The 25365-nt window shown below is 42.1% G+C and overlaps 3 protein-coding genes across 5 annotated transcripts; 1 reads left to right on the top strand and 2 right to left on the bottom strand.

Annotated features, from left to right (window-relative positions):
• Positions 1 to 1479: 1479 nt before the first annotated feature.
• Positions 1480 to 15217, bottom strand: LOC128442849 (DDB1- and CUL4-associated factor 1). 2 transcript variants are annotated; one of them, XM_053425449.1, is made up of 25 exons: positions 15016 to 15217; positions 13966 to 14086; positions 13796 to 13872; positions 13638 to 13711; positions 13411 to 13524; positions 12500 to 12637; positions 11732 to 12328; positions 11047 to 11148; positions 10778 to 10936; positions 10285 to 10464; positions 9895 to 10104; positions 9590 to 9759; positions 9343 to 9467; positions 8694 to 8929; positions 6823 to 7898; positions 6537 to 6735; positions 6204 to 6286; positions 5611 to 5695; positions 5287 to 5520; positions 4717 to 4810; positions 4236 to 4340; positions 3974 to 4047; positions 3754 to 3849; positions 3413 to 3659; positions 1480 to 2820 (listed from the first exon to the last, which is right to left on the bottom strand). In XM_053425449.1, exons 2-25 carry the CDS (start codon positions 14076 to 14078, stop codon positions 2768 to 2770), a joined length of 4641 nt encoding a protein of 1546 aa, XP_053281424.1. In that variant the 5' UTR covers positions 14079 to 14086; positions 15016 to 15217; the 3' UTR covers positions 1480 to 2767. The 2 variants fall into 2 exon arrangements, with proteins under 2 accessions (XP_053281424.1, XP_053281425.1); XM_053425450.1 differs by lacking the exon at positions 15016 to 15217 and adding an exon at positions 14382 to 14679.
• A 46-nt stretch (positions 15218 to 15263) lies between these two features.
• On the bottom strand, positions 15264 to 21688 carry ssuh2rs1 (ssu-2 homolog, related sequence 1). Of its 2 annotated transcripts, XM_053425455.1 has the most exons (14): positions 21328 to 21688; positions 21209 to 21240; positions 21045 to 21106; positions 20397 to 20519; positions 18598 to 18673; positions 18309 to 18438; positions 18121 to 18181; positions 17585 to 17706; positions 17431 to 17493; positions 17251 to 17333; positions 17073 to 17165; positions 16787 to 16892; positions 16105 to 16212; positions 15264 to 15990 (listed from the first exon to the last, which is right to left on the bottom strand). In XM_053425455.1, exons 2-14 carry the CDS (start codon positions 21229 to 21231, stop codon positions 15850 to 15852), a joined length of 1191 nt encoding a protein of 396 aa, XP_053281430.1. In that variant the 5' UTR covers positions 21232 to 21240; positions 21328 to 21688; the 3' UTR covers positions 15264 to 15849. The 2 variants fall into 2 exon arrangements, with proteins under 2 accessions (XP_053281430.1, XP_053281431.1); XM_053425456.1 differs by lacking the exons at positions 21045 to 21106; positions 21209 to 21240; positions 21328 to 21688 and adding an exon at positions 20730 to 20910.
• Positions 21689 to 21782: 94 nt separating this feature from the next.
• rpl32 (ribosomal protein L32) lies at positions 21783 to 24982 on the top strand. The gene is made up of 4 exons (XM_053425457.1): positions 21783 to 21843; positions 22480 to 22580; positions 22702 to 22883; positions 24818 to 24982. The coding sequence occupies exons 2-4, from the start codon at positions 22485 to 22487 to the stop codon at positions 24945 to 24947; spliced, it is 408 nt and encodes a 135-aa protein (XP_053281432.1). The 5' UTR covers positions 21783 to 21843; positions 22480 to 22484; the 3' UTR covers positions 24948 to 24982.
• The last annotated feature ends 383 nt before the right edge of the window (positions 24983 to 25365 follow it).

Below are 25365 nucleotides of genomic sequence, written 5' to 3'. Positions count from 1 at the left end.
TTAAACACACGATATATATAATTTACACACCCCAAGAACTTTCTCATGCAAAGCAATCATGACTGGAATAAAACAAAGACGAGTGATTCTGTAAATATTGAGTTTCCAGTGAGTCTGATGTAGTGTGGGAGGGAGGGAGGGAGGGAGGGAGGGAGGGAGGGAGGGAGGGAGGGCAGTATTCAGTGGGGTAATTTCTCTCCATCACAGCGACTCTGTGACTGACTCCCATCTGTCTCTTGCTTCAAGTGGAACACTGTGGGCGGTGTACAAATCACATACATAAAGCTGGAGGCTCGTGGAGCATTTTATAAGCGAAATACATATGCATCACTGCTAATAAATATCAGGGGGGGGGGGAAGGTAGATATAGGAAACTTGCAGAGAAGGTGCTCAAGTGACACAAGTGCATGTTAATGCAAAAACAAAGCAAAGAGGATTATCCTGAATTATTACATAATGTTTTTCAGAGAATACTGATGTACTTTTTAATTGCAGTGGCTCCATTCTGCTCTGATGCGGCAGCACTGTGAGGACGAGACACTGTTTCCACTGCAAACAGGGAATCGTCCAATACAGTGAAAGCTGCTATCTGCTCCAGCACTCCCAAAGCCAGCAGACACACAGGAGCAGCCGAGGAGGTAATAAGAAGCATGTCCCACCATCTCATCCATCACCTGCCTTCACACAAACACACACATGCTTATCTCTTTATTCTCTTCAGGATCATACGTTTCACACACTAAATGCTCCTCGCACACATGGACACACACACGTGCCTCCGCATGCAGGCGCACACACAAACGCCCAATTTAAGACTCATTTGATCCCTGTTTAAGTGGCTCTGGTGACTATTTTAATGTGTTATGTTATTAACTGTTGGGGAGGTCACAGGGAAATTTAGTGGCAAATCCCTGCATGCATAATCCAGCAATCAAGAGACATGAGTAATGCCACTTCATGGAAATGCACATGTAGAAACAATTAAAGGGCATTACAGGCTCAAAGATCCAATTACTCACATGCAAAACATGTAGCATGAGATATATCACCTCTGTATTATTAAATGTAGACTGTCCCTTGAATAACTCTGTAAAATAATTCAGTTTAAAATGGAGATATTGGCCTATTTCTAGGGATCCAAACAGACAATTGGAATTAATGGGTCAAATTTATGACCTGGTCTTCAAGCAGAGTTCATGCCCTTTACTTTACTTCATGCTGACATTGGTCTTCACTGTTTCTGTGCAAATATATAACCACTTACAAGCACAGACACACATCCAGAAAACTGTATAAATGATGTATATGTGGACATAAATACAGTAAGTATGCTCACAATTGTTTCATTTAGTTTTCTTGGCACCAGTTTCAACACACGTTTTATTTTTCTCCCTTTTCAAAATCTCTGCTGTCACAGCCTATCAGCCATCGACTGACCCTCGAGCATCGTTCACACGTCATTAAGGAAGCACACACAACTTATTTTGCAACTTTATTATAGTAAAAATACTTTCGATACATACAAGATGTACATAAATTGTCTCAAGAAACTCAACACAAGTCTCCAAATGGAAAAGAAAACAGGCAAAATTATTAGATACAAATCAAAACCGTGAGAAAAGTCATGAAATGTTTGCACTGCTTTCAGAAAGTGTGCAAGTGAAGGCATCTGTTTTCACAATGTTGAAGTACGAAGCCTCCTGTCAGTCAATCAGAGGGAACGCACGTGAATATGTTTTGCTGTATCTCCTGTTTTGTCAATGATTCAAGTTCTTTTTAAAGATTGATCTAGATCCAATGAATGAAGCTTATCATATTTTCAGTCCTGAACCAAAGACATTGAGATATATCCTCAGTTTTGGAACATAAAACTAAGTTTAACTGAGCCTATGCCATCATCAACATCAACTGAGCCCAAATGAAGGCACGGCTCAGTAAAGGTGAGTGAGTTAACACAAAAGGTAGAGCGCTGCACAACCCTGTGTCTGTGTTGTGCGGACAGTGAGCAGATGTAACAGTTTGGTTTCGATGTCCACACTAGTTATGGTGTCTTCAGCGATTCAACAGCACCGAGCTTATCTATTTACACAATGAAATCAGGAGGCAAAGTCAGATATGGCACTGCTGTGTGTGGCAATTTGGTCGTCGGTTTATGGTGAGAGTCAAACCTGAAAGTGGGATTTGACGCTTGATGAACCATCAGCAACATGTTTGTGCATCACATTAGCTGCCTAACTCGGCACTTCAGTAAGTTCTTGGGATTATTCCAGGTGTGGTGAAATACAAGCATTGTACAAAGAGCAAGTATTGTATCCTCTGTTCAACAGTTGCAGGCCCACAGCCCGGCAATGGAAGTTGTTTCCCCCACAAAACACTAATCTGCGGCCAACCAGAGGCTCACAAAGGGTGTGAATCAATATCAAATAAAGAAGCTCATTAGAGAGCCGCTAATGTGATCAAATATAAAACTTTTCTTCACTGCAGCTACACAATGGCTTTTCCAATCATCATCAAGCCCACTTTTGTTTTATAAAACTATATCATATACAATCATTTCTTTTGGCCAGCACTTATTGGATTTCCTTGGTGCTGTCACTCCCAAAGTGTGCAGACACCTACAGTTACAAACTGGCAGTGCTCCAGATTATCTCCCACCTCATCGGCTGGTATTCTCTTTTTGGCGCCTCCTGTCCCACAACTCAAATGTCTGTGAAGCAGAAGTCTTGACATGTTGTCCGGCTCCTCGGTCCCAGACGCCGAAGTCTCCTCAATGGTTCAGGGATAACATGATGTCATCCTCAAGGTCAGAGGTGTCAGAGTCTGTTTGTGGGACAGACAGATGTACAGATTTAGAAGCGTAGGGACACAGATGTGGCGCCGGAGAGGGTGAAGAGGAAAAACAAACATAAAAACTGCTCCGGCATAATGTGAACCTGATGCAGCAGATTAAAGCTCTTTTCAAATTTTCATGTGTTCAAATGACAAATTCCCGTCAAAACGCTTTGATGACGTATCAGGTTTTCTGTTAAAAGTAGAAAAGTTTTAAGTGAATTGATGTTTTTTCTTTTTCGGGGTAAATTTAAGGCTACCCATTTTATTTTGCTATAGATTTTACTCTAAATTATAAAAATTTAACACATATATCACAAAAAGGTTTTTTTTGCATTTGTGTGTCAAAATTAATTCTTATATGATTAACCCTAAAAAATCTAAAAACAGGTAGCTGTGAATTAACTTGTATTTTTGCAGGTTTAGCTTTTCTCCACACAAATAACACAACCACCAGGACAATTAAAAACAAAATTACACAATTACAGAATAAACGATGGGAAAAAAAGCCATGTTAAAATGATGGATCAATAGAACTCAATGTAGCGCAGCCAACAAGTAGCTAACGTGACGTGCTACTCACCATTGTCGCCATCCAGATCAACATCATTGTCAGAGTCATCGTCGTCATTGTCCTCGCCGTCCTCTTCGAGAAGATGAGCCACCTCGTCATCAGAGGGAGAAAATTCCTCATTCCCATCATCCTCTTCTTCATCATCCTCGTCTTCTCCGCCGTTCTCGTTCTCTAGCTCAGCGATAAGGGGGTCGGTGTCCATATCGTCGTCCGAGTCGTCATCATCGTCATCATCTTCCTCCTGATCATCATCCTCCTGGTCCACAAATAACAAAAAAATTATTATTATCAAAAATATTATATTATATAAATTATCATTATTATCAAAAAATAAAACAATAAAGTACGACCTGATCCTCCTCGTCCTCCTCCTCTTCCTCTGCAAGTCTCTGGCGGCCAACTTCATACAGCCTGCACACTGTGTCTGTGTTAAATGAGTCTTGGTTCTAGGAGACAGATAAAAAAGCAGGAGGAGAATATGAAATTCTGCATAATTTTTACAGATACAAAGATTATTACAACCTCTCACAAAAGTACTTGCATCTTAAAGCCACAATGATAAGAATTTACCTCAATCACAGCTAAGTAGCAATCTTTTGTGTCTGTGCAAAGGTCAAATATATTCCTTTTGACGTCAATAGTGGCTGAGAGGAGAGAAAAGAAGGTGTTAGGACTCAATATGACAATATAAACAACAACGTATTACAGAAGTGAAATTATCACCAGCTATAACAGGGTATAATTTTAAAGGTAACGAAGTGAAACATTTAATTAGCTCAAGACTTTTGGTAAAAATCAATTGAAGTGAATCAAGAGCAGAAAGCCTGATTACCGATTGGTTTGTAGTCTGTGGCATTAAAGGTCCTGAAGGACGAACCGAATGGACTTTTCATCTGCATTTCCATCATGTTGTCCTCATCATCGGCCTGTAGCATTGCTGCAAAAACAGAGAGCCACAGAGGAGAGTGAGAAAGAAAATAAAAACTGTGCATGGCGAGCTGGTGAGCCGGGGTTCTGGCTCCGGAGAGATTAAAGTGGTGTTCGCGTGATCAGAGCCGTCACGCCCCTTTTCTCTCCCTGTGAGGCAGCGTGAACCAGCTGGTTTTGTCTTTTGCCAGTCCAACACTGTTCCCTCTGCCCATATGGCTCGATGTGACAGTGGAATCAGGCACGCACACGCATATACAGTCTCCAAATACACACACGCTCCATAATTACACAACTTCACACACTTGCACCGACTGTAAAAAGGAGTTGTAGGCTTGATGCCAAAAGCGCTACATTTCCCATCATGCAGCGGTGTCCTTATTTACCTCCATAGATGTTGGTGCCGTTGTTGTTGAAGACTATTCTGCACTGGTCCAGAGCAGGAACAGTGTGGAGGAGGTGGAAGGTCCGCAGGTCCCACTAAAGCCCCAGTTAAGGTTTTGTATCAACTAAATAGGCCACAAACTTAATTAGCCAGTGATTAAAACCGTCCCCTGAGAGGTAAAAATCTATTTTCATTGCAATACATATTTAATGGTTAGCAGTGAAGTAAAAGCTCAATAGTCGTCCCATAATTGAAGCGACAACAAATTCAATCACTGATACAAGCTTTCTTTTTTTACATCCTGAATGCAATCACTCTTAGCCGATAACTTTAGCAATAAATGAAATCATCAAATGACTACTCTTGCAACTGCAGACTTTATATTTAGAGGACTAAAATATCCATGTTTTTAACCGCTAATGCTACAGTACTCAATGCACTGACTTACATATTTTAATAAGGCTAATTACATTTTATGAAGAGATAAGGGATGAGTTTGGGATTTAATTTACTCCCCAGTCGACAGGTATGTCTCTTACTGTACTGAATCCTCATCAAGTGTCAAGGATACGATTTCCGTGTTGATGATGACCTCCAGGCTGTTGGGATGGAACACGCCGCTGATGTTCATGTTGAACTTGTCAAACTTGTGGATGGCCTGAGCCGTGCGCACATCCCACAGCACGCCGTCGTTCAGCACCAGGTCGTCCGTGGGGTTGAAGGTGGCACAGTTCCTCTTGTAGTTGTTGGCCAGGTCTGGGTTGTTGAGAGTCAGCAGAACCTGTCCCGTCTGGATGTCGTAGATCTGACGAAGAGAAGAGATTCAGTTGAGCGTTTACCATTACACTTCAACTTCCTGTGTTCAATGATGGTAAAGAAATGCTGTCATACGTACTCGTGCTATATGCTCCTTAGTTCCAATGACGCGATCTTGTGACTGTTTACTGAACTCCACGTAATGGTCACCGAGAAAGGAATGCCTGGAGACAACGAGAGCAACATTTAATCGAAAACACAGAGTCAAGTATGTGTGGAAAATCTGAATAGTTAAAACTGTAACTGCTTAAAGTCACGGTACAGCAAATCACTCCATCGGCTGAGTCTCGGTAGTGCCTTGGTTAAAGTGTGCGGATGAATGAAGCCAAGTGCTTGTGTTCCATGAAGTGAAGACTGCGGCCCTCAGGCTGTTAGCGTGCATAATTAAAAAGCATGTCATCTCTTTTTGGCAGCTCCCTGTTTTGACAGCAAAAAAAGCTGCTTAACCATTGGACAGAGAAGACCTCATACATGGAGGCAGTGGAATCACAGACTGGTTCCTAACTGAGCTGTGGATCGATTGTCCGTGGTGAGAGAGCTGCCATGTGGTCGGGGCTTTCCGGGTAATTTTACGCTCTAAATAACTCAAGAAATATTTTATTCAGGATTTTTACGTAAAAGAATTTAGCTGGTGAAATTATGAGTTCAGACTCATGTGAAAACATCACTTACTTCATGATGAACACTGATTTCATGCCCCACAGTGCAGACAGGGGGTAACTCCAAGAGGCTGACGTTAAGAGCAGAGAGCCATCCTAAAAATACAAAATACAACTGTTGAAAATTGTCCACAAGCATATTTTAAGACCTAAACACAATGTTGTGCCCAACATGGATTTTCCCCACAAATCCAATTCTCAGGCAAAGATCCCAGTATAATAACAATTGGCAAAACACACTTTCAAGTAGATCACCAAATATCTTACATGCAAGATTACACACAGCAACTGGAACTACCATCCAGAATGTGAAACAGATGATGCATCGGTAGCTGGCCGTACTGACCCGTGAGGGCTCCAGGTGAGTGATGGCTGAACTGTGACAGCTGTAGCTGGCCTCCTCCTGGCCTGTAAACACATTGTAGAGTTTGAGCTGCCCTGTGCAGGTCCCGAGCATCAGGAACCGTTCGCGAGCGGAGAAGGCACAACACATGAATCCACTCTCATCCTCATCAGCCTCCCTGAACACGGAGATGGGACGGAACCTAGACAAAAAGAAATAAAGGATGTAGGGAAAAAAAATAAAAAATTGTAGAGGAAACCGTAAAGCCCAAAGGGAACTGGAAACCTACCTGCTGAAGATGAGATGTCTGTCAAAGCAGCCTCCATCTACTCCTCCGTATTTAGGATATATGACTCTCCTTGTGTGTCGGGAAGTAAAGTTAATTGGTGCTTGGCGTCTCTGTTTGGGCTCGGGGCACTGATGGGGTGTAAAGAGAGAGAAAGGCGGACACGTTGCGACGGGGTTTTTACAGCGTGCGTGCTGCTCCCTCAGGTATTCTGTGATGATGCCGTCTAATACAGGGGGGGAAGGCAAGAGCCTGTCCAACTGCTTCTTCATGGCTGGACTCTGGCTGAAGGCCCCATGGTCAGACTTCTGCCTAAGAACACGTGTTTTCTTGCAGTTCACCACAGGGCAGGATGCTTGTCGCTCACGAGAGAAAACGATTCGGCCGATCAGTGGGTTCCCATTGCTACATAGGGGGACAGACGGACTGGGGAAAGCAGTTGTTGAGGACCCAGCGGATTGTGATGTTGAAGGACGTGTTTGTGGATGGCTGGACCCGGGGGTGGATGAAAGAGAAGGATGGTTTGCGACTCTTGAGCCGACACCATTGGCCAGCCGTGGTGTGCGGGGGAGAGTGGCAACAGGAGTGGCAGGTGGAGGAGGAGCAACCGGAGGGAAAGCAGAAGTAGAAAGTGAAGTAAGAGACAGACACGCCATCGGGAGTTCTGCCTCTTTGGTAAGAATGGTGGCTGTGTCATGAAGGCCTTTGGCCACCAGGTGGTTCCTAATAAGCAACAGCAGCTCTTTCTCAGGGAAAGTGATCCTGGACTGGGCGACCACACTGGCCCTCTGCAGCCACGCCAGTGACACGTCTGTTCCAATCATCAGCGGTTTCCCAGAGATCCGTTCTATGAGCTCAGCTGCAAATTTACAAAACTTGACGTGTTCGCTGCGTTTGTCCTGAAGCAAAGGCTCCTTCATGAGCTGCTGGATGTGTCCGCTGCTGAACAAAGGCAGCTTGCTGATAATCTGTCTGACGGAGCTGGAGCGAGACAGACCCACCAGAGCCTTACAGGCTAGAGCTCGGATCTGATCTGCATCTGTAATGGGCATCTTCACTGTCAGCAGGGACAACAGGACCTGCAGGACAGGCGCAGAATGCAGGTTAAAAAAAAACAACGGCAGACAGAACTGAGGGAATGTTTGTAATTATTTTTAACAGAAAGCTCCTAAATCATTAAGCTGACCCAGTTGTGACTAAAAAGCACCCATCATGAGAGGTGGACAAATACCTTTAAAGGTAAGGAAATGAGCGGCAGTGATTTCTCTTATCTCACTTTTATCCTTGGAAAGTGCAAATGAGAAACCTGACATCAAGTATAAAAATTAAAACCAGTTAAAACTACTAAAAAGGGAATGTATTGCATTATACTGACAGGTGTTTGTATTATTTTCTCTACTCCATTGATATAAATGGGTGTTGGGTAAATTCCAGAAACAAATCTCTGTAGGATGCAACACATTTCAAAAAAATGTCCTACATTCAACACGTCTCTAAAAGTTTTTAAATAAAAACGAATCATTCTTACATTTTTATTGCAAGCTGAGGACATCCATCCTTCTCCCTTCTTGTAAATTTGGATGTTATACTGTTTCCCCTGTTTTAATTCGGTAATGTTGTAACTACATCTTGTAAGACTGAGCTCGACATGTCCTTATGTGCAGGTCAGAGCCTTGCATTGGATATCTTGGTGTTTTCATGTGTGTGTAGATCCTGTCCAGTTACTGCTGCAGCACCTAACAGCTTCCTAACAGGTGCACAAATCTACCTCAAACGTTTTGGCCGCTGGGACAAATTCAGACACAGTTTGACTGAACCAAGCCAATTGAGAGAAAATCAAGCGTGCTTCAGTGACTGGATTAATTTGACTCTACCTTGATGCCATTGTTGGACTGCACCACGTTCCACATCTTGGTGAGCACACTCTCGCTCGCTTTGGTCTGCTGGGGCTGGCGGCGGCGGGGGGTGCCTGCAATGAACTTGCCAATGCTGGACATGCGTTTATCTGGAGCACAGACGCAGTTGATGACAACCTGCAGAGCCGACTTCTGAATCTCTGCATCATTCACAAATACCTCTCCCTCCGCCACTGCCAAGACTATACTGATTCCTGAAAGAGCAAAATACAAAAATGAAATACAAAACCTTGCAGAAAAATAAAAACCTGGAGTTTTGCCATCTCTCGGCAGAGCTGGGCACAGTTTTATTAAATGAACAAAAATAGGGGGGTAATAATACATTTTTTTTTGATTGTGCTGTTGAAAATTGAACTTAATGTTCACACCATGCAAGAGGTATTCTAATGGTTTATTGAACTCACGTAAACACTACCGAAACATTTATATTAATGGCATGGTGCTTGTTTTAATGACTCTTGGCTTTGGACAGGTAATTTTACACCGTTTCAGATCAAATAGAAAACACTTGAGCTAAAGCTGGCCCTTTACGAAGAAATATTTTTTACATATCCTCAAATGTCGCACTTTAAGTAAAGTGTATTCATAGTTAAGTGATAACACCTACCTACGGTGGAAACAGAGGATCCTCCTTCATCAAGCACAGCAACAGCCTGAGACAACAACAGCTGGGTCTTTGGAACAACTGTTAGAATACTCAGGATGTCGAGGGCATAACGAACTGTATCACTCCTACAGGGAGAAGAAAATCATAAAACAATAACTATCACAATGAGGTTAATCACTCTCTCAGTCTGGAGGTGGGAAATGATAAAAGATGTAAACAGGATGTGAAAGGACAGCCATATCGTTACCTGCCATAGTAGGTCCTCCAGTCACAGGCAATGGAAATGAGCTGTAGGAGGAGCTGAACACACGACAGCTTGTGGAAGACCTCAGCCGGTTCCCAGTAAAGTCGCAGTGGTCCGTACTCTATCAGAAACTCCATCATTTCCACCACCTGCTCACGAGTATAGCTGACCGCCTGGGACACAGACGAGAACACAAATGGTTACTGATAAAGAGAGCACTTCACCTAATATCTGAAAAATACATTAAGAAATCAAGTGTCCAGTAATGTCAGGCTCAGATATCGTTTGACCTCTGTGTGTGTGTGTACCTTGTAGTACGGCTGAGAGTGAATGGGGGCACCCCCCTCCGTGCGCTGCAGGGATTGCTTAACCTGCTCCACCTTTATTGCCAGATGGGCCTCAAAGTACCTACGCAGGGCCATGCAGGTGTGCTTGGCCGTCTGCCTGCTGGAGAAAATCTCATCATCACTCAACAGCACTCCCTGGTCCTCAAGGTTCAGGATCTCCAGTGTGCTAATCTGAAAACAATCAGTTCGACATCATATGTTGGTACACAATCAGCATCTGTTACATCTTGATATGACAGCCACTGCTCGGTTTAGCAGTTCTTGAAACACACAGTATTTTCGATGAATGATACACATGGTTAGTTTTACATGGTTGGGATCGCGAGGAGGCAGCTGCTGGTTTGTACTTACCAGATTGACAAGGCGCCGGAGCCCATCCTGCCTGTCGAAAAGCTCCAGGACGGCACGGAAAGAAAAGGAGATGGAAAAGAACATTGTGGCATGGCAGCAGCTGGATGCATGCGAGCACTCCAGCAGCCACAGCGTGTAACCAACCACATCGGACAGGACTGAGTGGGGCAACATGCACACCTTGAGAGGAGAAGATACAGCAGTGAATACAAATGGAACCGTTTCTGAATCCAGGAGATACTGATAAAATTAAACATAATTTTCATTAAATACAGAGCCACAGTGGATTTTCATAATAAATATAATGACCAAAAAGGTAGAGGAATCTCTAGTTAATTACAAACAAATGCCGATATAGTTTTACTTTCTTTTTTTTTACTGCTATAAAACACATAACACTACATTGTCTTTGGCATATGCAGCAAAACCGAAAAAAGTGGTTGGCACATTTTCAAAGTCTATTGTATTTGTGCCGTGTGTGTCTGTTCTGTACCCTCTCCATTGCATCCTGGTTATAGGCGAGGTAATAGAGACACAGAGACACTCCGGTGGCAGACATAGACGGCCGGGGGATTTCCAGCAATTTCTGAACTCCTCCGTGAGCCACAAACTCAGCAGCAAACTTCTTGTGCAGCAGCAAAGATGCCAGGTACTGAGAGAGGGGAGGGGAGAAGAGAGACAGTCTAGAGAGCTTGACCTTGTGTTTCAGCACTTTTGGGGGGGGGGGGGGGGGGGGGGTCAACTACATGAGAGTGTGTTTACCTTGAGAGCCTCAAAGGTGAGCTGCACATCATTGGTCTGCTTTAGATCCATATAGTGCACGAGTAGCTCGCGAGCTCCAATCTGCATGAACACTGCCAACAGCTGCAGAATAGAGGAGGAGGAGGAGGAGGAGGAGAAGGCATGAAGAGCACATCATTGATGTCACTGTCACTTTTGGCTTATTGCTACAATATATTGTTCAACTAAAAATAATGCCTGCTAAGAACATGTCCTGTATAAACTGAGCATGAGGTGTCCCTTCCAAACTGACTTTTTGTAATGTCACAACAGAATCATTATTAAAGAAGACTGACATCTGCTGGTAAGTCTGTGACAACACAAGGACACACATACACAACCTATGGTGATAAGCTAAATATGATGCAAAATACCATTATACTACGGCTGCAACAAAAGATCATTTAATTTGATCAATCTGCCAATCGTTTTTTATATGAATTTTTATAAAATGGTAAAAAAAATAGAGTGATATCATTTCTTAAGTCCAAGACAAGATTTTGTGTTTGCTACAATATATGAAAAAGCAAAGCATTAGATCCTCACATTTGAGAAACAACAAAACCAAAAAGATTATTTGTTTTTCAAAATAGATGATTGTCAACTCATCAATTAATTGACTAATTGTTGCAGTTCTAAATGAGCCAGCTGAGGTCAATAGACCCACCTCCTGATACTCCCCCAGAGGAGTGAGATACTGCAGGATGAGCCTCTGTTCGATCTCTGGGGTCAGAGGGTACAGATGGTAGTTGTTCCCTATCACCCAGGGGCTCATTTCGGACCAGCTGCTGTTGGAGAGCTCGTTGAAGTTCCTCTCCGGATCTGGCAAAGAGAAATTCAGCTTCTGTTTTGTGGTCCTGCCAAGCTCCCTGTCTGCCTTTCGTTTTAGGTAACTGCTGCCATCAGAAATGCCAGGGTGTAACAGTGAACTTGGGGCAGACATGGGCTTCATCATGGTTTTAACAGCGGAGTTGGCATGGCTGTTGGCCTTCTGAGGGAAGTTGAGACGGAACGAAAGCTCGTTTTCAGGCTCAATGGCCGAGAAGGGAATTTCTCCATCCCCCTCGGGCCCTGTCCCCTCCCTTTCAGCTCCGTTTCTGCCCAGCATGAAGGGCTTCTCTTCAAAGCCTCCGTCGACAGTCTCCTCATCTAAAGGTAGCAGAGGCTCACTCAAACTCTTCCTGGGGCTGGGCCGTTTGATTTCCCTTTTGTTCTCAGCATCCTTATCCTGAAGCTCACGTAACCGATGCAGCATCAAAGGCACCTGTCGAACCAGAGCATGGAAATTGAATCGACAGCTGCGACTTCACACCACCTACTGATGAGGAGCAAATAGTTCTAATGCTTGTTGAAATAGAATTGTATTGGCTGCTGTAGTACGTTGTCCACCACTATGTACTTTCTGACATTTGACAAAGGAGAATCCCGGACTCACCAAAACAGAGTTCTCCTCCCTGTAGTTGGCTGCAATGTCCTGATTCTCCATGGCACCAGCCAACAGGCCTGTGGCATAGATTCTGAGGGGCTGCTCTGCCTCCTGGGCCCACGTAAAAAGACGCTCAACAATACCCTCCTGAAAAACACAAACACAGTTCAAAGGTCAATTAAATTTAAAAAAAAGAATATGAACAAAATACTCATCGGGTAAAAAAAAATACTGGCCCACTTATATATTGTGCTTCCTTTAAAAATGTATAAGGGCATCAAAAAATATTTTACAAGCATGGTTCTAGATCGAAAGTTACATTTAAACAAATATTTCAGTTAGAAAATAATCAGGTATCAATATCTATAAATTTCAGTTTACACGGTGGTCAAAGTGTAACATAGTTTGCAGGTTGGACTGGGACTCCACAAACAAATATGAAAGCTGTTCAGTTATCTGAATTTGATGGGATTGTCAAGTCCTGTGACTCAGTGATGATGCGGCTTCAGTTCTTTACTTTATACACTAATACTACTATTGTTTTAGGGATTGCCACTTCGGCCTTTTCCCTTTGCCCCACCTGCATTTTAAATCTTCTTTAATACAGGGGACAGCACAATAAATATTTTCTGAAAACTCTTGAAGCTTCCTGTTCACTGTAATATGTGTGATTTTATTAAATACCAGCCTGCTACACATGAATGAGTAATGTTGCCAGTAGAGGTCATGACATTAAATGTACTACATTACATATTCTCCTTACGTGCATTTAAACACTGAAAAGGGCATGTTGGATATGTATTTGGAAGACTATAACAATACAGGCTACCATAATAACTGAAATAAAGGAAACACGTTGTTTGGGCATAAAAGAAAAGAGAAAAAAAAAGGGTTTAATAATTAAGTCAGGAATATTGTACCTTTTCTTGAAAGACCACTGCTGTCTCCAGTCCAGGCATGATGTTCTGAAGCAGACGACAAGCCGCTGCATTGAGGGGAAATTCTCTGCTGGTCATCACATAGCTATTCACCAGCTGTAAACAGAAGAAATTTGAAAAAACATTGATAAAAAAAAATTAATCACCTTCTGACTCAGACGCTAAGAATGGCTCTAAGTGTTGCACAACAAGTGTCAGTTCGCTCTTACTGCGTTCATGAAGTCATCATTCTTGAACAGGATCTTGAGAAGGTGTCCCAACACACATTCTGGATCAGCTCTCCCTAGTGGCCAAGAGGGATATGTCAGACACATTCATAACATTTCACTTTCCAGGGCTCTTGGCTAAATGAGTTTCGTTTTCATACCAGGATGTCGATCATCAAAAGGGTCTGGGTCTGCTTTGTGGTACTCCTCAGTCTCATTCTCAACAAGCTCGGAGATTCTAGAAGGTACAGCAAAGTAACACATTAAGATGTCTGTGTGACTCCTCAGCTCAGCCCAGTGCAGTAAAGTAACAAGCAGCAGGAGTCCTTACTTTGTGAGGATGCTAACCAGCTCCTGGGTGCTGCCTTGTTGTTCTCTCTCCCACTGTTCCAGTAGAGCAGTCAGCTCTGCCTTGGAGTCTACGCTGGCAGATGCTGACGCCATAGCGTTGCCTGTCAGGATAGCATACACGTAATATAGATTACTTATCTTATCAAATATTATTGAAACCAGATTCCTTTAAATCAGGTCAAATTGCAAATACTAAACTCTACAAATATTCCACAGTAAGTACAAGTTATGCCACGTAAACCTTTCTTAAATAAAACCATTTACGCATCATCGGGAAAAAGTGCTTAAAGTGTTAAAATGCAAAAAAAAAAAGGCAAATGTGACTGATCTTTCAGTCTCACAACTGTACGTAATTGCAACAATACTGTAAAATATACTATAAATGTTCTTACTTACATGAAACCTCAGCTTAATATTGACTCTACAGTCCCCTCTCCACACTCATCTACAACTCACAGGGGCTGAAACAAACCCTGCTGCAGCACCTCATCATGCAATCACATAAAATACTGTTCGTTACGATCGAGGGAACAAAACACAGAGATTTGCTTCAAAAGCTTCACAAACATCCGAGCAGGTGCAGCCTCTCTCCGGGGACTTTAACTGTCAAACATCTCGGTCACTCTCAACTAGCATTTAGCACGTAGCTCGAACTTCCTCATGCCCTTCTCTGGTTCTGTTTGGGAGCTTCACTCTGGGCTCCGACACGTCCAATCCCCCTGCACCGACTCACAGGAGAGACTCGCAGCTCCAGGCAGCAGCAGCAAACTATCACAGAGCCTGTTGCGATGTTGCTCCAGCTCCACTCTGGCTAAACAGGGAAGCTAAACTACTTGGCTTCGCTAGCGACGCTGGTGACGGTTCCCGTGCTTCAGACCACGGAGCAGTTCGGACATGTTCACTTTCACTGTGTGAGACTCTAATCCCGGTCGCACCAGCAGGAAACCTGCCCCTACATGAAGCCAGGCGCTGGGGGTGCTAGCTAGCAGCATAACAGGGAAGCCTGGCTACGTTGAGCTAGCATGCTAACCTCGTTGCTCCGCTCAGGCTCTTCCCCGCTTTCTCCCAAAATTGACCGAGACTGGCGTCCACCGGTGTCGGTCCGACCTCCGTGGCTCCTCGGTGGCTCCGTGTGGATCCGCGTGTCACAGCCGCAGCTTCATTTGCTTTATTACAGCTTCGTGCTCACGCTTTATTATCATTATGGCGAACACGTTCCATACGTCATTTAGCCAGCGACGGTCGACGTTTTATGACGCAACGACTCAGGAGCAAAACAATTGTCAAAGCACGTTTATTGAAAAATTATGAATCATTGCATAGAAGTTACATTTTGTTTTGTTTTATTGTATTGTAAGATCCTTAACATTTAATTAATATAAAAATAATTAATGTTGAAAAGACAGCAAACGGATTTGGTTAAATGCAAATTTGGTGATATTTAAATATCAAGCAAATAATATAATGTATGAAATATCTGCTTTTACTGATTATAAATCACTGATATCATATAAAAGTACAAAAGTGTCAGGTATCAAGGGGATGTGGTTTAGATCAGTAAACACGATTATCTGTGACGCAAATACAAATGGCACATAACAAACATGAATTCTTGACATTAGATGTTGTCATGATAAGTCAAAGGCAAATTGAGTTTCAGTATAGATTACTTACACAAATAGCTACACGAGTTCTGCTACCTAATTGTAGCTCATCAATATCTATGACAAACTTAAACAAAGTTGTGACTGCTCACATGTCAGGGAATGCTCCATTAATCCATGGAATTAACCAGTGAGTAACATATTTAGACGTCTGTTTGCTTGGAAAGTGAGCGCCTTCATACACAGCCACTGCAGTCACATCACATTACACTACAGCAGCAGGTGGCAGGATAGTTGTCTGCACTAACTTTAAACTCGTTCCCGTAAACAAAGTAGATGTTTGAATTTGCTTTCCACATGTAGGTCACCTTGGTGACGGGGATCAGCTCGATGGTATGACGCTGCAGGACGAGAAAAGCAGATATGAGCATGTTACACACGCAGAAGTAAGTTGATCAGAAGATTTGTCCAATCCAAACTAAATGTTTGGCATCACGCGAAGATATTGTAAATACCTGTTGTAGAATACGTGATGTCGCGGAGAACTTGCCCTGGTGTTCATGGACAAGGCGCTGCGAAGCATTCACCACTGCAGGGTCTGGGAAGCCCATCACTGGGTATACCTGCACCGGGGGATCAGAAAAATATAAGTGCTGAATCATTATTCAAGTTTAAATCCCAATTAATATGGTTGAAAGATCATTCCAGATGACAAACATTTGAGCATTTATTGTGAGGAATGCACAGAGTGAGTATTAGACCCAACACCAGCAACAGTACACAGGCTGCAAAGTAAAAGCAGCAGATATGCAGCAGCAACTTCCTTCCTCCATCAGTGTCACACACAGGACGTGTTCAGCAACAGTGCTTTCAGTGGACCACCCATTACCTCATGGTGTCGAGAGCACAACACACAATCAAACTGAAGGAAATAGACTTGAAGCAATTACCCTTGAAAAGCACCAGTGTAACAAGTTATGTGAGCTGTGAAAATTGCTTTATTGATTAGATAATGACTGAAACACATTCTGTGTGGAAAGCGTGTGAGCCTGTTTGAGCAGATGTATAGATGCAGGTGAACTGAGGACACCAGGACAATTTCCTCACCAAAATCTAGGTAATGTGTTTGTACTATGTGTTTTACACTCCCCCACCTTTATCTTGTGCCTCCTGTAAAAGTAGGAAACAATATTTTACCATATACTGAGTGTCTCTGAACATCTCCTTCCCAGACACTGTGCTGAGGTTGTTCACCTGCAGTCCGCTCAACTGTTCAACAACATAGTTGTCACAGTTGTTGATCCTGAATGCATATAAACAGAATAAAAAAGAAATTATCCAGTTGAATTTTAGAACTTTTAAACATGGATTAACAGTATCAAATAATCATAAATGTTGATGAGCTCAGGATCATAAGGAAAACCCACTCATTGCTTTATTATCTCATATTCTTCACAGATAAACCATAAGAAGGAAACCACACCATTTCACAGTGAGCTTGATGTAGACCAGAAGCTGTTGTTTTCCTTGACACACTTCACATATCTTTGCTCCTTGCCCCCCACAGTGGCTGCAGCTGTAACAGAACAATTGTTAATAACTACCTGTATGTTGTAGAGGAAGCACAATGTAATGTTCCGAAATCTGTGGGTGATTCTTACTTGTCCCTTCCTCTTCCGTTGCAGTGGTGGCATCGGTCTTCTCCGCTCCGGAAACCAGACCCATTGCACACCCAACAAACTTTCTGACAGGAGCAAGAAAATGAATCACATGATCATGTGATTGTCCAATAACAGGTATTGTAGTGACCTTTGCTGTGGTTGGTTGGTGGAGTGACTTACATTACCAGCACCGGCACATTCTTTGCAAGGTTTTCGCCCCATTCCCACACAAGCGTGGCAGGCCTGTAGATGAAATGTTTCTTATCAGGAAAGAGAATCTCTAAACACAAGGACAGGGTGTTTTTCTTCTCCAGACACTCCAGTTATTATTTACCTTCGTAGATGAAGTGTAGGGAACCTTGATGACCTGTTTGTCATCCAGAAAATAACTGGGGGTTTTAGCCGGAACATCCCAAGGCCCTGGAGGTGGTTGGGCGTAGGCATCCACTGGCTGCCCTAAATAAATCAGATCGCCACTGAGGAGTCAAACTAAATGTCTGATGGACATCAGAAAGAGTATTGAAATAATTTACTGAATATCATCAAGTACTTGATGATTATTAGGTACTTGATAATCATCAAGTACTTGATGATTATCAGTATTTTAAACCACAACATTTGCTTGTTCCAGCATCTCTATTGTCAGGATTTGGACACTTCTATCTGTCCAAATCCTTTTGCTCAGGACTCTTGGTCTGGCAACACACACAAATTGAAAATGTTATCGTTAGCTCAAGGAAATGCTGCTGAGCATTTTTCATTATTGTCTAACATGTTATCATCAGAAAAATAAAATCAACATATTAATGTAAAATAAAAAAGGATGGTTAGTTACAGATCCAGAGCAGAAGATTCTCAAGGTGACAGTACCTTTATATGGCTCGTGACTCCACTCAGTAGACCTGGTTTCAGTAAAGGTTTCCAGACGATACTATAACAAAGCCGGAGTGTAGAAAACACACATGATTAAACAATCTACTTTAATTTCTTTGCTTATTATCCATAACTGTCATACAATTCAATAGTTCCCAACCACACATGAACAGACGTTGTCCCACCCTGTATGTATTGAATGCGTCCATGTTGGTGATCACACCATTCTTGGCCGGTGATGCACTGTAGCAGCACTTGCTGGAGGCAAACAGGATGAATGCCTCACGAGCAGTGTCTTCAGTTATCGACGGGATACTGTGAGGAGTAAAAGAATGACGTACAGAAAGTCCTCAAGTCTCAGTTTTTAAAAGGAGGTGATTCAACCCAGCGCCCAGAGCTTGACTTTCATTATCATGCGGAATTTTCTCAAATATTCAGGTAATATTGAAAGAGAGGGAATAGTATGAGACTTACTTCCAGTTTGGTTGTTCAGGTCCAGGCTCAGGCGCAGGTACTGGGGAAGCAGGCATTGGAGGGGGCAGAAATCCACCTACAGCACATTTTGAAAGTTTTAGTAGTGTTTCATTTATCATTAATCAGAGCAATCATTTATTTTGCATTCAGTATATACTTAGTGACAACTTTACCTGGTCCAAATTTAGATCTAAAACAACAGTTTGGCCTTAATTCTAACTTTACTGTGACAATACTGTTCAGGGAGGTATTCATTTACCTTTATGATTATTATTGAAGTGATCATAAAGGTGTTAGAGGTGTTTCTCTGTTAGAGGTGTTTCTAATGGTAAATGTTTACATACCCTATAAACAAACACTCAGGGAATACTATATTACAACACATCCTTGTTATCCAGTAAAACACCACCACTGAATATGACTCCAGTAAAAAAAAAACACTGTCAGGGGGTTGAAATGAAAAACAGGCCATTATAGGCGTTGTAAAGGCATATCATGTGACAGAGCTGTTGTATCTGGATTGCTGGGGTCAAATGAAGGGACAGAAAACACAGAGACAGACTCAATCAACAGAACCGTGGTAATGTTCACCAAGATGTTGACCAGGAACAACCTGCGTGACAAGTGAAAACTGTGCAACATCAGGAGAACTTGTGTTTTAGAGTCAAAGAGTGATCACATTACATATGGATTTGAGTTCTTACTGCACTTTGGTAAAAACTTTACGATAAAAGCCTCCTTACTTTTCTGGTAGAGCTCATAAATCTTGTGCACAATAACAGGTGTAACTAATAAAGTGACCAGTCAATCAACAAGCTCATCTGATGAAGTTAGGCGAACCAAGAACCAATTATCTGAGAAAAAGTTATTTAAATATATTATTTATCTGGGATAAATTTATGTAGATTTTCTAAATTTCAGGGTAAAAGTGATTTAGATTAGCTGCAAATTATTATATGCAAATCAAAATATTCCGATTTACCAACAATCTGTAAGAAATTGCGGAAGCCCTAAACAGACATGGGACTTAAATTTGAGTTGTTATCGTGATAACTGGTTAAAACCTTGTCATCTCAACATAAGTCTACATAAAGCCTATCATTACAGGAACTTTCCCATTCAGTGTAGCAATGTCAGATGAGCAAGAGCTTGATAACCACATCATTTTATTCTTTCAGTTACCCAAACACCTGCATTCATTTTTTCTTTTTCTTACAAACAAATCTAATTCAGTAGCCTGACGTTGTCAGACTCACAATTCTAGCCCGACCTAAAATGTTGTGGGCGGGGCTAAGTTCGTCTGGCATCCAGGCTACTAATTCAGGATAAAGCATTTATAAAGCACAAAGCAAATACAGAAATAGGCTTACCCATATACATGAGTTGTCAAGTCATCCATCAGTTGTGATTGACAACAATACTAGATTGTGATCTCAAATTAATTATCCCGTTATCTTGAGGAAAAAAAGGTTTGTTATCTCGAGATAACGAGTTAATTATCTTGTTATCACGAGATAACAACTCAAATTAACTCACTGGACAACAGAGGAAATATAATGTAAGATTCCAAGTCCGTTCAGGGCTTCCGTATGAAATGAATGTTTATTTACCAACTTTATGGGTGAATTTGATTTAGATTTACCAATTATCTGCTTAAAAGCTCATTTAGATTTCCTAATAATCTGAGTGAAATTGATTTGGATTCACTAAATGAAAAACCCTATTCCAAATTATGTTCGAGCACATAGGTGTGACCTCCTCTGTGTCACTGAGGATGTCAGAGGTGCGGCTGACTGTACCTCCTCCCGACACTGTTCCCTCATAGCCCGGCATGCTGTCGAACATGCTGGCCGGTGGAGCGCTGGGTCCCTCCGCGGTGGCTGCTGCGGCTGCTCCCGCTGCTGCGGGTGGGGCGAACATTGCTGCAAGAAACCAGAAGAACAGGTTCAGTCGTTTCCACAAACCTAGACGTTCGTAAAAGTTAGATTCCCGTAAAGCTTTATTGCATTATGACACAGACGATCAACCAAAACCACAGCTTGACTCCACTTTGCCTTTCTCGGGGAATCCATCTGAAATATGAGGCTCCGTAGACATATAACGATAAGACGGAAGGAGAGAAAGAGACTTACCCTGCCCCTCTGTGTTCGTGTACATTCTCGGAGGTCGTACAGTAACGGTGTGAAACTAAACACTCGCTAACTCAACCTAGATCTGGTAAAACTTCAAGTCGTGCGGTAAAAGTCGCGGCTCGCGAAGCTCGCGCGGCTTCAGAACTCAAATAACCTGGACATCCACCGTGACGTCACTCTAAGGTGTGCGCCGTACGGAAGTGTGTAATTATCACACTTATGCGTGTGTGTGTGTTTTTTTTTTTTAAACAGTTCAAAATCAGCAATTTGTTTTAAACTCAGTGGTAAATGACATATCGACCTTCCATGTCTTACCGGGTCCTGATGTTGCCGGGACATAACCGGGGTTGGCTACTCCGTAGTTTCGGTTTTGCTGGCTGGAAAAAAGTAACGGGGAAACGAAAGTTAACTCCGGGGTCCTCGGACTCACCAGAGAACTGCCTAAACAAGTCTGCTGTGAAAAAAGTGAAGACACTCACTTGGCAAGGGTCTGATACTCCATCTGTAAGCGCTGCAACACAACAAGTCATGAGACAAATACACAAGTCATAGGTGCGCGCAGCCACCGTCATGTGACAACAAATAAAACACCAAGTACCTTTTTAATCACAACACACCCTGACTTCCTGTGGCTTCCAGTCAGCTGACTCCTCTTCTCTGACAGCTCGAAAAAGTGAATAAAACTTCCCCTGTGTTAGAGTTAACAGGTATTCGAGGTCAATCCGATCCCTCCGACAGAAAGCCCCCTCTACACCTATCCTCGATTCCCCTTCATATGTGCAGGAAGTGCGCACGAACCGCAGTAAACAAATGCGAGAGTTGGGCTTCCAGATGTTTATGCGCAGCTTTTTTTTTATACCTGACGTCACTTTTGACACACATTAAAAGTTTCCTGTTGTTTCACTTCACACGCTTTTAAGGCAAACATATATAAATTCCACTCGAGCACAGACGCTGTAGAAAAAATAAAAAATAAATAAAGTCCACATAACCTGGGCTAACGCGCTCCAAAGGAAGGAGAACTACGCTACCCATAAGGCTTTGCAGCACTCGCGGAAGTCCTTTTTCTTCCCTTCCGCCGTTGCAGAGGTCCTTTTCGGATTCGCATCGGCTGGTGAGTTCACGCAATCTATGATAATCCGAGCGATTTGGGTGTTTAGTTGATCATCCTGCTGTGGCTCGTGCATCAAACACGTTATTCACACACATGTCGCGTTATATCGACCGGGCTGCTAGTTTAGTTCCATGATTTTGACCTGTGAGGCACCGCTGCTGCTAAAGCGGCTGCTAATGCTATCACAGTGAAATGGTGCTATCGCAGTCAGTGGACGCTGACACGTGAGCTTTGAGGAATAAATAACTACCGGTTTCAGACATGGGATCCATGTGAATTATTTCAAATGAACCAGTCGGAAACAAACTGCTGGAGCTGTGGCTGCTGGAAGTAGAGCAGCACGGCTAAAGAGCTAGATGAACACGATAGCCAATAGCTAGCTAACGCTGGTAATCACGTTTACCTCCATGCTAACTCAACACGTTGGTTTATTGCTGCTGGTCAGACACTCAGTGAGTTTAAGTCCATTTAACTTGACAGTTAATAACCTGCAATAGGCGCCATGGCTCATCTCAATTGATATGTTTGCTAGTAAACAGCTAATCAGTCACTTCCAGCAAAGCACGTTGTGTGAAAGGCACAACTCTGAAGTTGACGTAACATCTTAACTTGATTCTGACTGTTTCCCCTCCCCAGTCACCATGCCAGCCCTCAGGCCCCTCACGAAGCCTAAGATCGTCAAAAAGCGAACCAAGAAGTTCATTCGCCATCAGTCTGATAGATATGTCAAGATTGCGGTAAGTTTTTAAAATATATATATATCTCACACAAGGTGCGAGGCAGATTGATTATTGCGTTAACTTTCTAGGATTGATACACAGGGAATTAATCTGTTCTTTTTCCGCGTATCTCCCACAGAAAAACTGGCGTAAGCCCAGGGGTATTGACAACAGGGTCCGCAGGCGGTTCAAGGGCCAGATGTTGATGCCCAACATCGGTTATGGTAGCAACAAGAAGACCAAGTACATGCTGCCAAGTGGCTTCAAGAAGTTCCTGATTCACAACATCAAGGAACTCGAGGTCCTGATGATGAGCAACAAGTAAGTAGTTGGGAGCACACCCAGTAACATCATGTGGAGCACACAGCAGGGTTATTGGTATCAGACTCGCACATGGATGGTTCTGTCTGCAGGTTTTGAGATGCCTGCAAAGACTTTTGCTCTCGCTTCATTTTAATAGAGTTGAAGAGTTTTGTTGATCGTATTAATATTGAAGGTAACATAATACACCCACTATTTCTATAGTTATGAATTAGACCCATCATTTTGTTAAGGTTATCATACCTCTTAAGTAATATCCCTGGCAAAAGTTATCCTCTTGTGTAACTATTTAACGTGGTGTCATGCTGAACTATTCCTGTGGAACAATGATATGCAACTATTTGTTGGTCAATAGATGAAGCAGCAGCTTTAAACATAGGGTTGTTTTTATTTGCGACTCAGATGCTTGGTCATTGCATTAACTGTCCATGTCAAGCTGACTAGTCTTTATAGAAAATATGCAGTTCAGATTTTAAGTTTCCAGTTGGCACTGATTTATTGACTATCAATTGTATTAAGGAAATTACTTAACATTGGCATTATCTATCTTTTTGATTATAGTACTGTTGTTACTGTTTAGTTTTCCAAATACAGGCCGTCTTGCGCAACCTAAAAACTATATATTTTGAAGTGGCAGCAAAAGTAACAGATTAAATAAAACAAAGCTAATGAGACGAACGACATGTTTAGAAACCCTATGGACAAACTGAGTAAAGTCATCCTGAATGGCGACAAGTTTTTGGACTGACTTTTTCTATTTTTAACTGTCCCACAGTTCAACTTTGGCTCTTTAATTAAAGGGCGATAATTACAGTACTGCATGTATCTGCCTGTAGAGCAGAGTTCCCAGGTGTAGTCTTTGATGTTGCTAACACTTGGGTAAACACCTAGATTCTTTGGGTATTTGTAAAATTAGGAGCTTCAATAAATCAATAGCAGACAGGTTGAGGCGAGTTGCTACTTGCATCACATTTCAAATCACAGTAGTTGCCTCATCCTGGTAATTTAAGGAAAAAGTATAAAACAGCTTTTACAATTTTGATCCCAATTGATGATTGAATGACCTGAGTTTGACCGACTGACCTCCAAAGTTTTGACCATCACCATAGTCCAGCAAACATCAGAGCAGAGATTGATCTGCTGTTCGGAGTAATGATCATTTGCAACTGCATGTTAAAAGATTTCAACAGAGCAGGTAATACAGCATACCTTGCGTTCAGAACAAGGCCACCGGAGCCAGTAGACCGTGCAATGCAAACCAGATCTTAAGTCTTTATGGAAACAATTTGCAAAAACTCACAGAACGAGCTTTAAAGGTAAAATAATTGGAAATATTTGACTGTTTCTCTGTCAAGGTAGATGTTTGACAATTTTAGAAGTTGGTCACTATTGAGTAAATGAATCCATGAAAATGCCTTTTTGATTTGAGAAGTATTATCTTATCTTTAAAAGTTAGAAAAGTCAGAGCAAACAAAAATTTGGCGTACTAAAATGTTTTATGAACCAATCTGACCTGGATTTAGTGCCTGTGATTATGTGAGACAAGTTGAACTTTCAAACTGATCAAGTGTTGGATCAATATTAAACAAATTGACTGCTTTTTTTGAGTGCCCACTTGTAAAATGATTATTTGAACGAGTGATAAAGTCAAACAGGCTCTTAATGGTAGAAATTTTTAAAGTGTGTTTTTAAAGCATAAACCCACAACACTAAGGATGTGCTGAGGAACATTCTCCATCGTTCTGTGGTTAAGCTTCTAAAAGGACGATATTTATATTAAATTATCCTTTATTAATTATGACACTACTGTATTAGTAGTCAGCATTTACATTTGGTTGTTCTAAGAATATGGACTCAGCACATCACCGCCTTTACTTCATCACATTCAGTAACATTGGTCGATAACTAAAACTGTATTTCTTAACCCTTTGTAGGACTCACGCCGCTGAGATCGCCCACAACGTCTCCTCCAAGAACAGGAAGACTATTGTGGAGAGAGCAGCTCAGCTGGCCATCAAGATCACCAACCCCAACGCCAGGCTGAGGAGCGAGGAGAACGAATAAACTGGTTATTAACAATAAATGTGTAAAAATGGAAATTGTCTCATGGATCTCTTTTTCCTTCTGATAATTTGTTTTAGCCCAGAAATGGATATTTATGAGCCTCTGCAAATCTTTTCAATTGTGTGGGTGTCATGTGTGTTTGGATGAAAGTAAGGCAATCTGGGCACATATTTGTGTCATTTTAAATTGTACACCTATAATGTCGAACGAACAGCCTTTTTCCTTGACATCAAAACTGGTTTCGTTCTGTTTTTTGAATTTTTCACTGGTTTACTGAAATCTAATTTCACAAAGAAACATGAACATCAATTGAAGTAGACATGGAGTTATTTATAGTTTTTATGCCCTGTGATATTTCCATGACCAGCTAATTTTGCTTGTTGCACGCGTGTCAAAATGGTGAAGAAATGCTGGTGAA

Source organism: Pleuronectes platessa, chromosome 6, assembly GCF_947347685.1.
Source record: "Pleuronectes platessa chromosome 6, fPlePla1.1, whole genome shotgun sequence".
NCBI lineage: Eukaryota > Metazoa > Chordata > Actinopteri > Pleuronectiformes > Pleuronectidae > Pleuronectes > Pleuronectes platessa.
Note: the sequence above shows the minus strand (reverse complement) of the source record. Positions and strands in the feature narration are given on the sequence as shown.

Bases quoted from the DNA above. Each gene is read 5' to 3' on its own strand.
- LOC128442849 (XM_053425449.1), bottom strand. From the start codon at position 14,078: ATGGCGTCAGCATCTGCCAGCGTAGACTCCAAGGCAGAGCTGACTGCT. The intron at 12,638-13,410 runs GTACAATATTCC...TGTGTTTTTCAG, and splicing joins CAGTGGTCTTTCAAGAAAAG to GAGGGTATTGTTGAGCGTCT. The intron at 2,821-3,412 runs GTGAGTAGCACG...TCCCACAAACAG, and splicing joins TGATCTGGATGGCGACAATG to ACTCTGACACCTCTGACCTT.
- ssuh2rs1 (XM_053425455.1), bottom strand. From the start codon at position 21,231: ATGGAGTATCAGACCCTTGCCAA. The intron at 20,520-21,044 runs GTAAGACATGGA...GGTTTCTTGCAG, and splicing joins CCCGGCAACATCAGGACCCG to CAATGTTCGCCCCACCCGCA. The intron at 17,166-17,250 runs GTAAGAATCACC...GTTCTGTTACAG, and splicing joins AACGGAAGAGGAAGGGACAA to CTGCAGCCACTGTGGGGGGC.
- rpl32 (XM_053425457.1), top strand. From the start codon at position 22,485: ATGCCAGCCCTCAGGCCCCTCACGAAGCCTAAGATCGTCAAAAAGCGA. The intron at 22,581-22,701 runs GTAAGTTTTTAA...TATCTCCCACAG, and splicing joins ATAGATATGTCAAGATTGCG to AAAAACTGGCGTAAGCCCAG. The intron at 22,884-24,817 runs GTAAGTAGTTGG...AACCCTTTGTAG, and splicing joins GTCCTGATGATGAGCAACAA to GACTCACGCCGCTGAGATCG.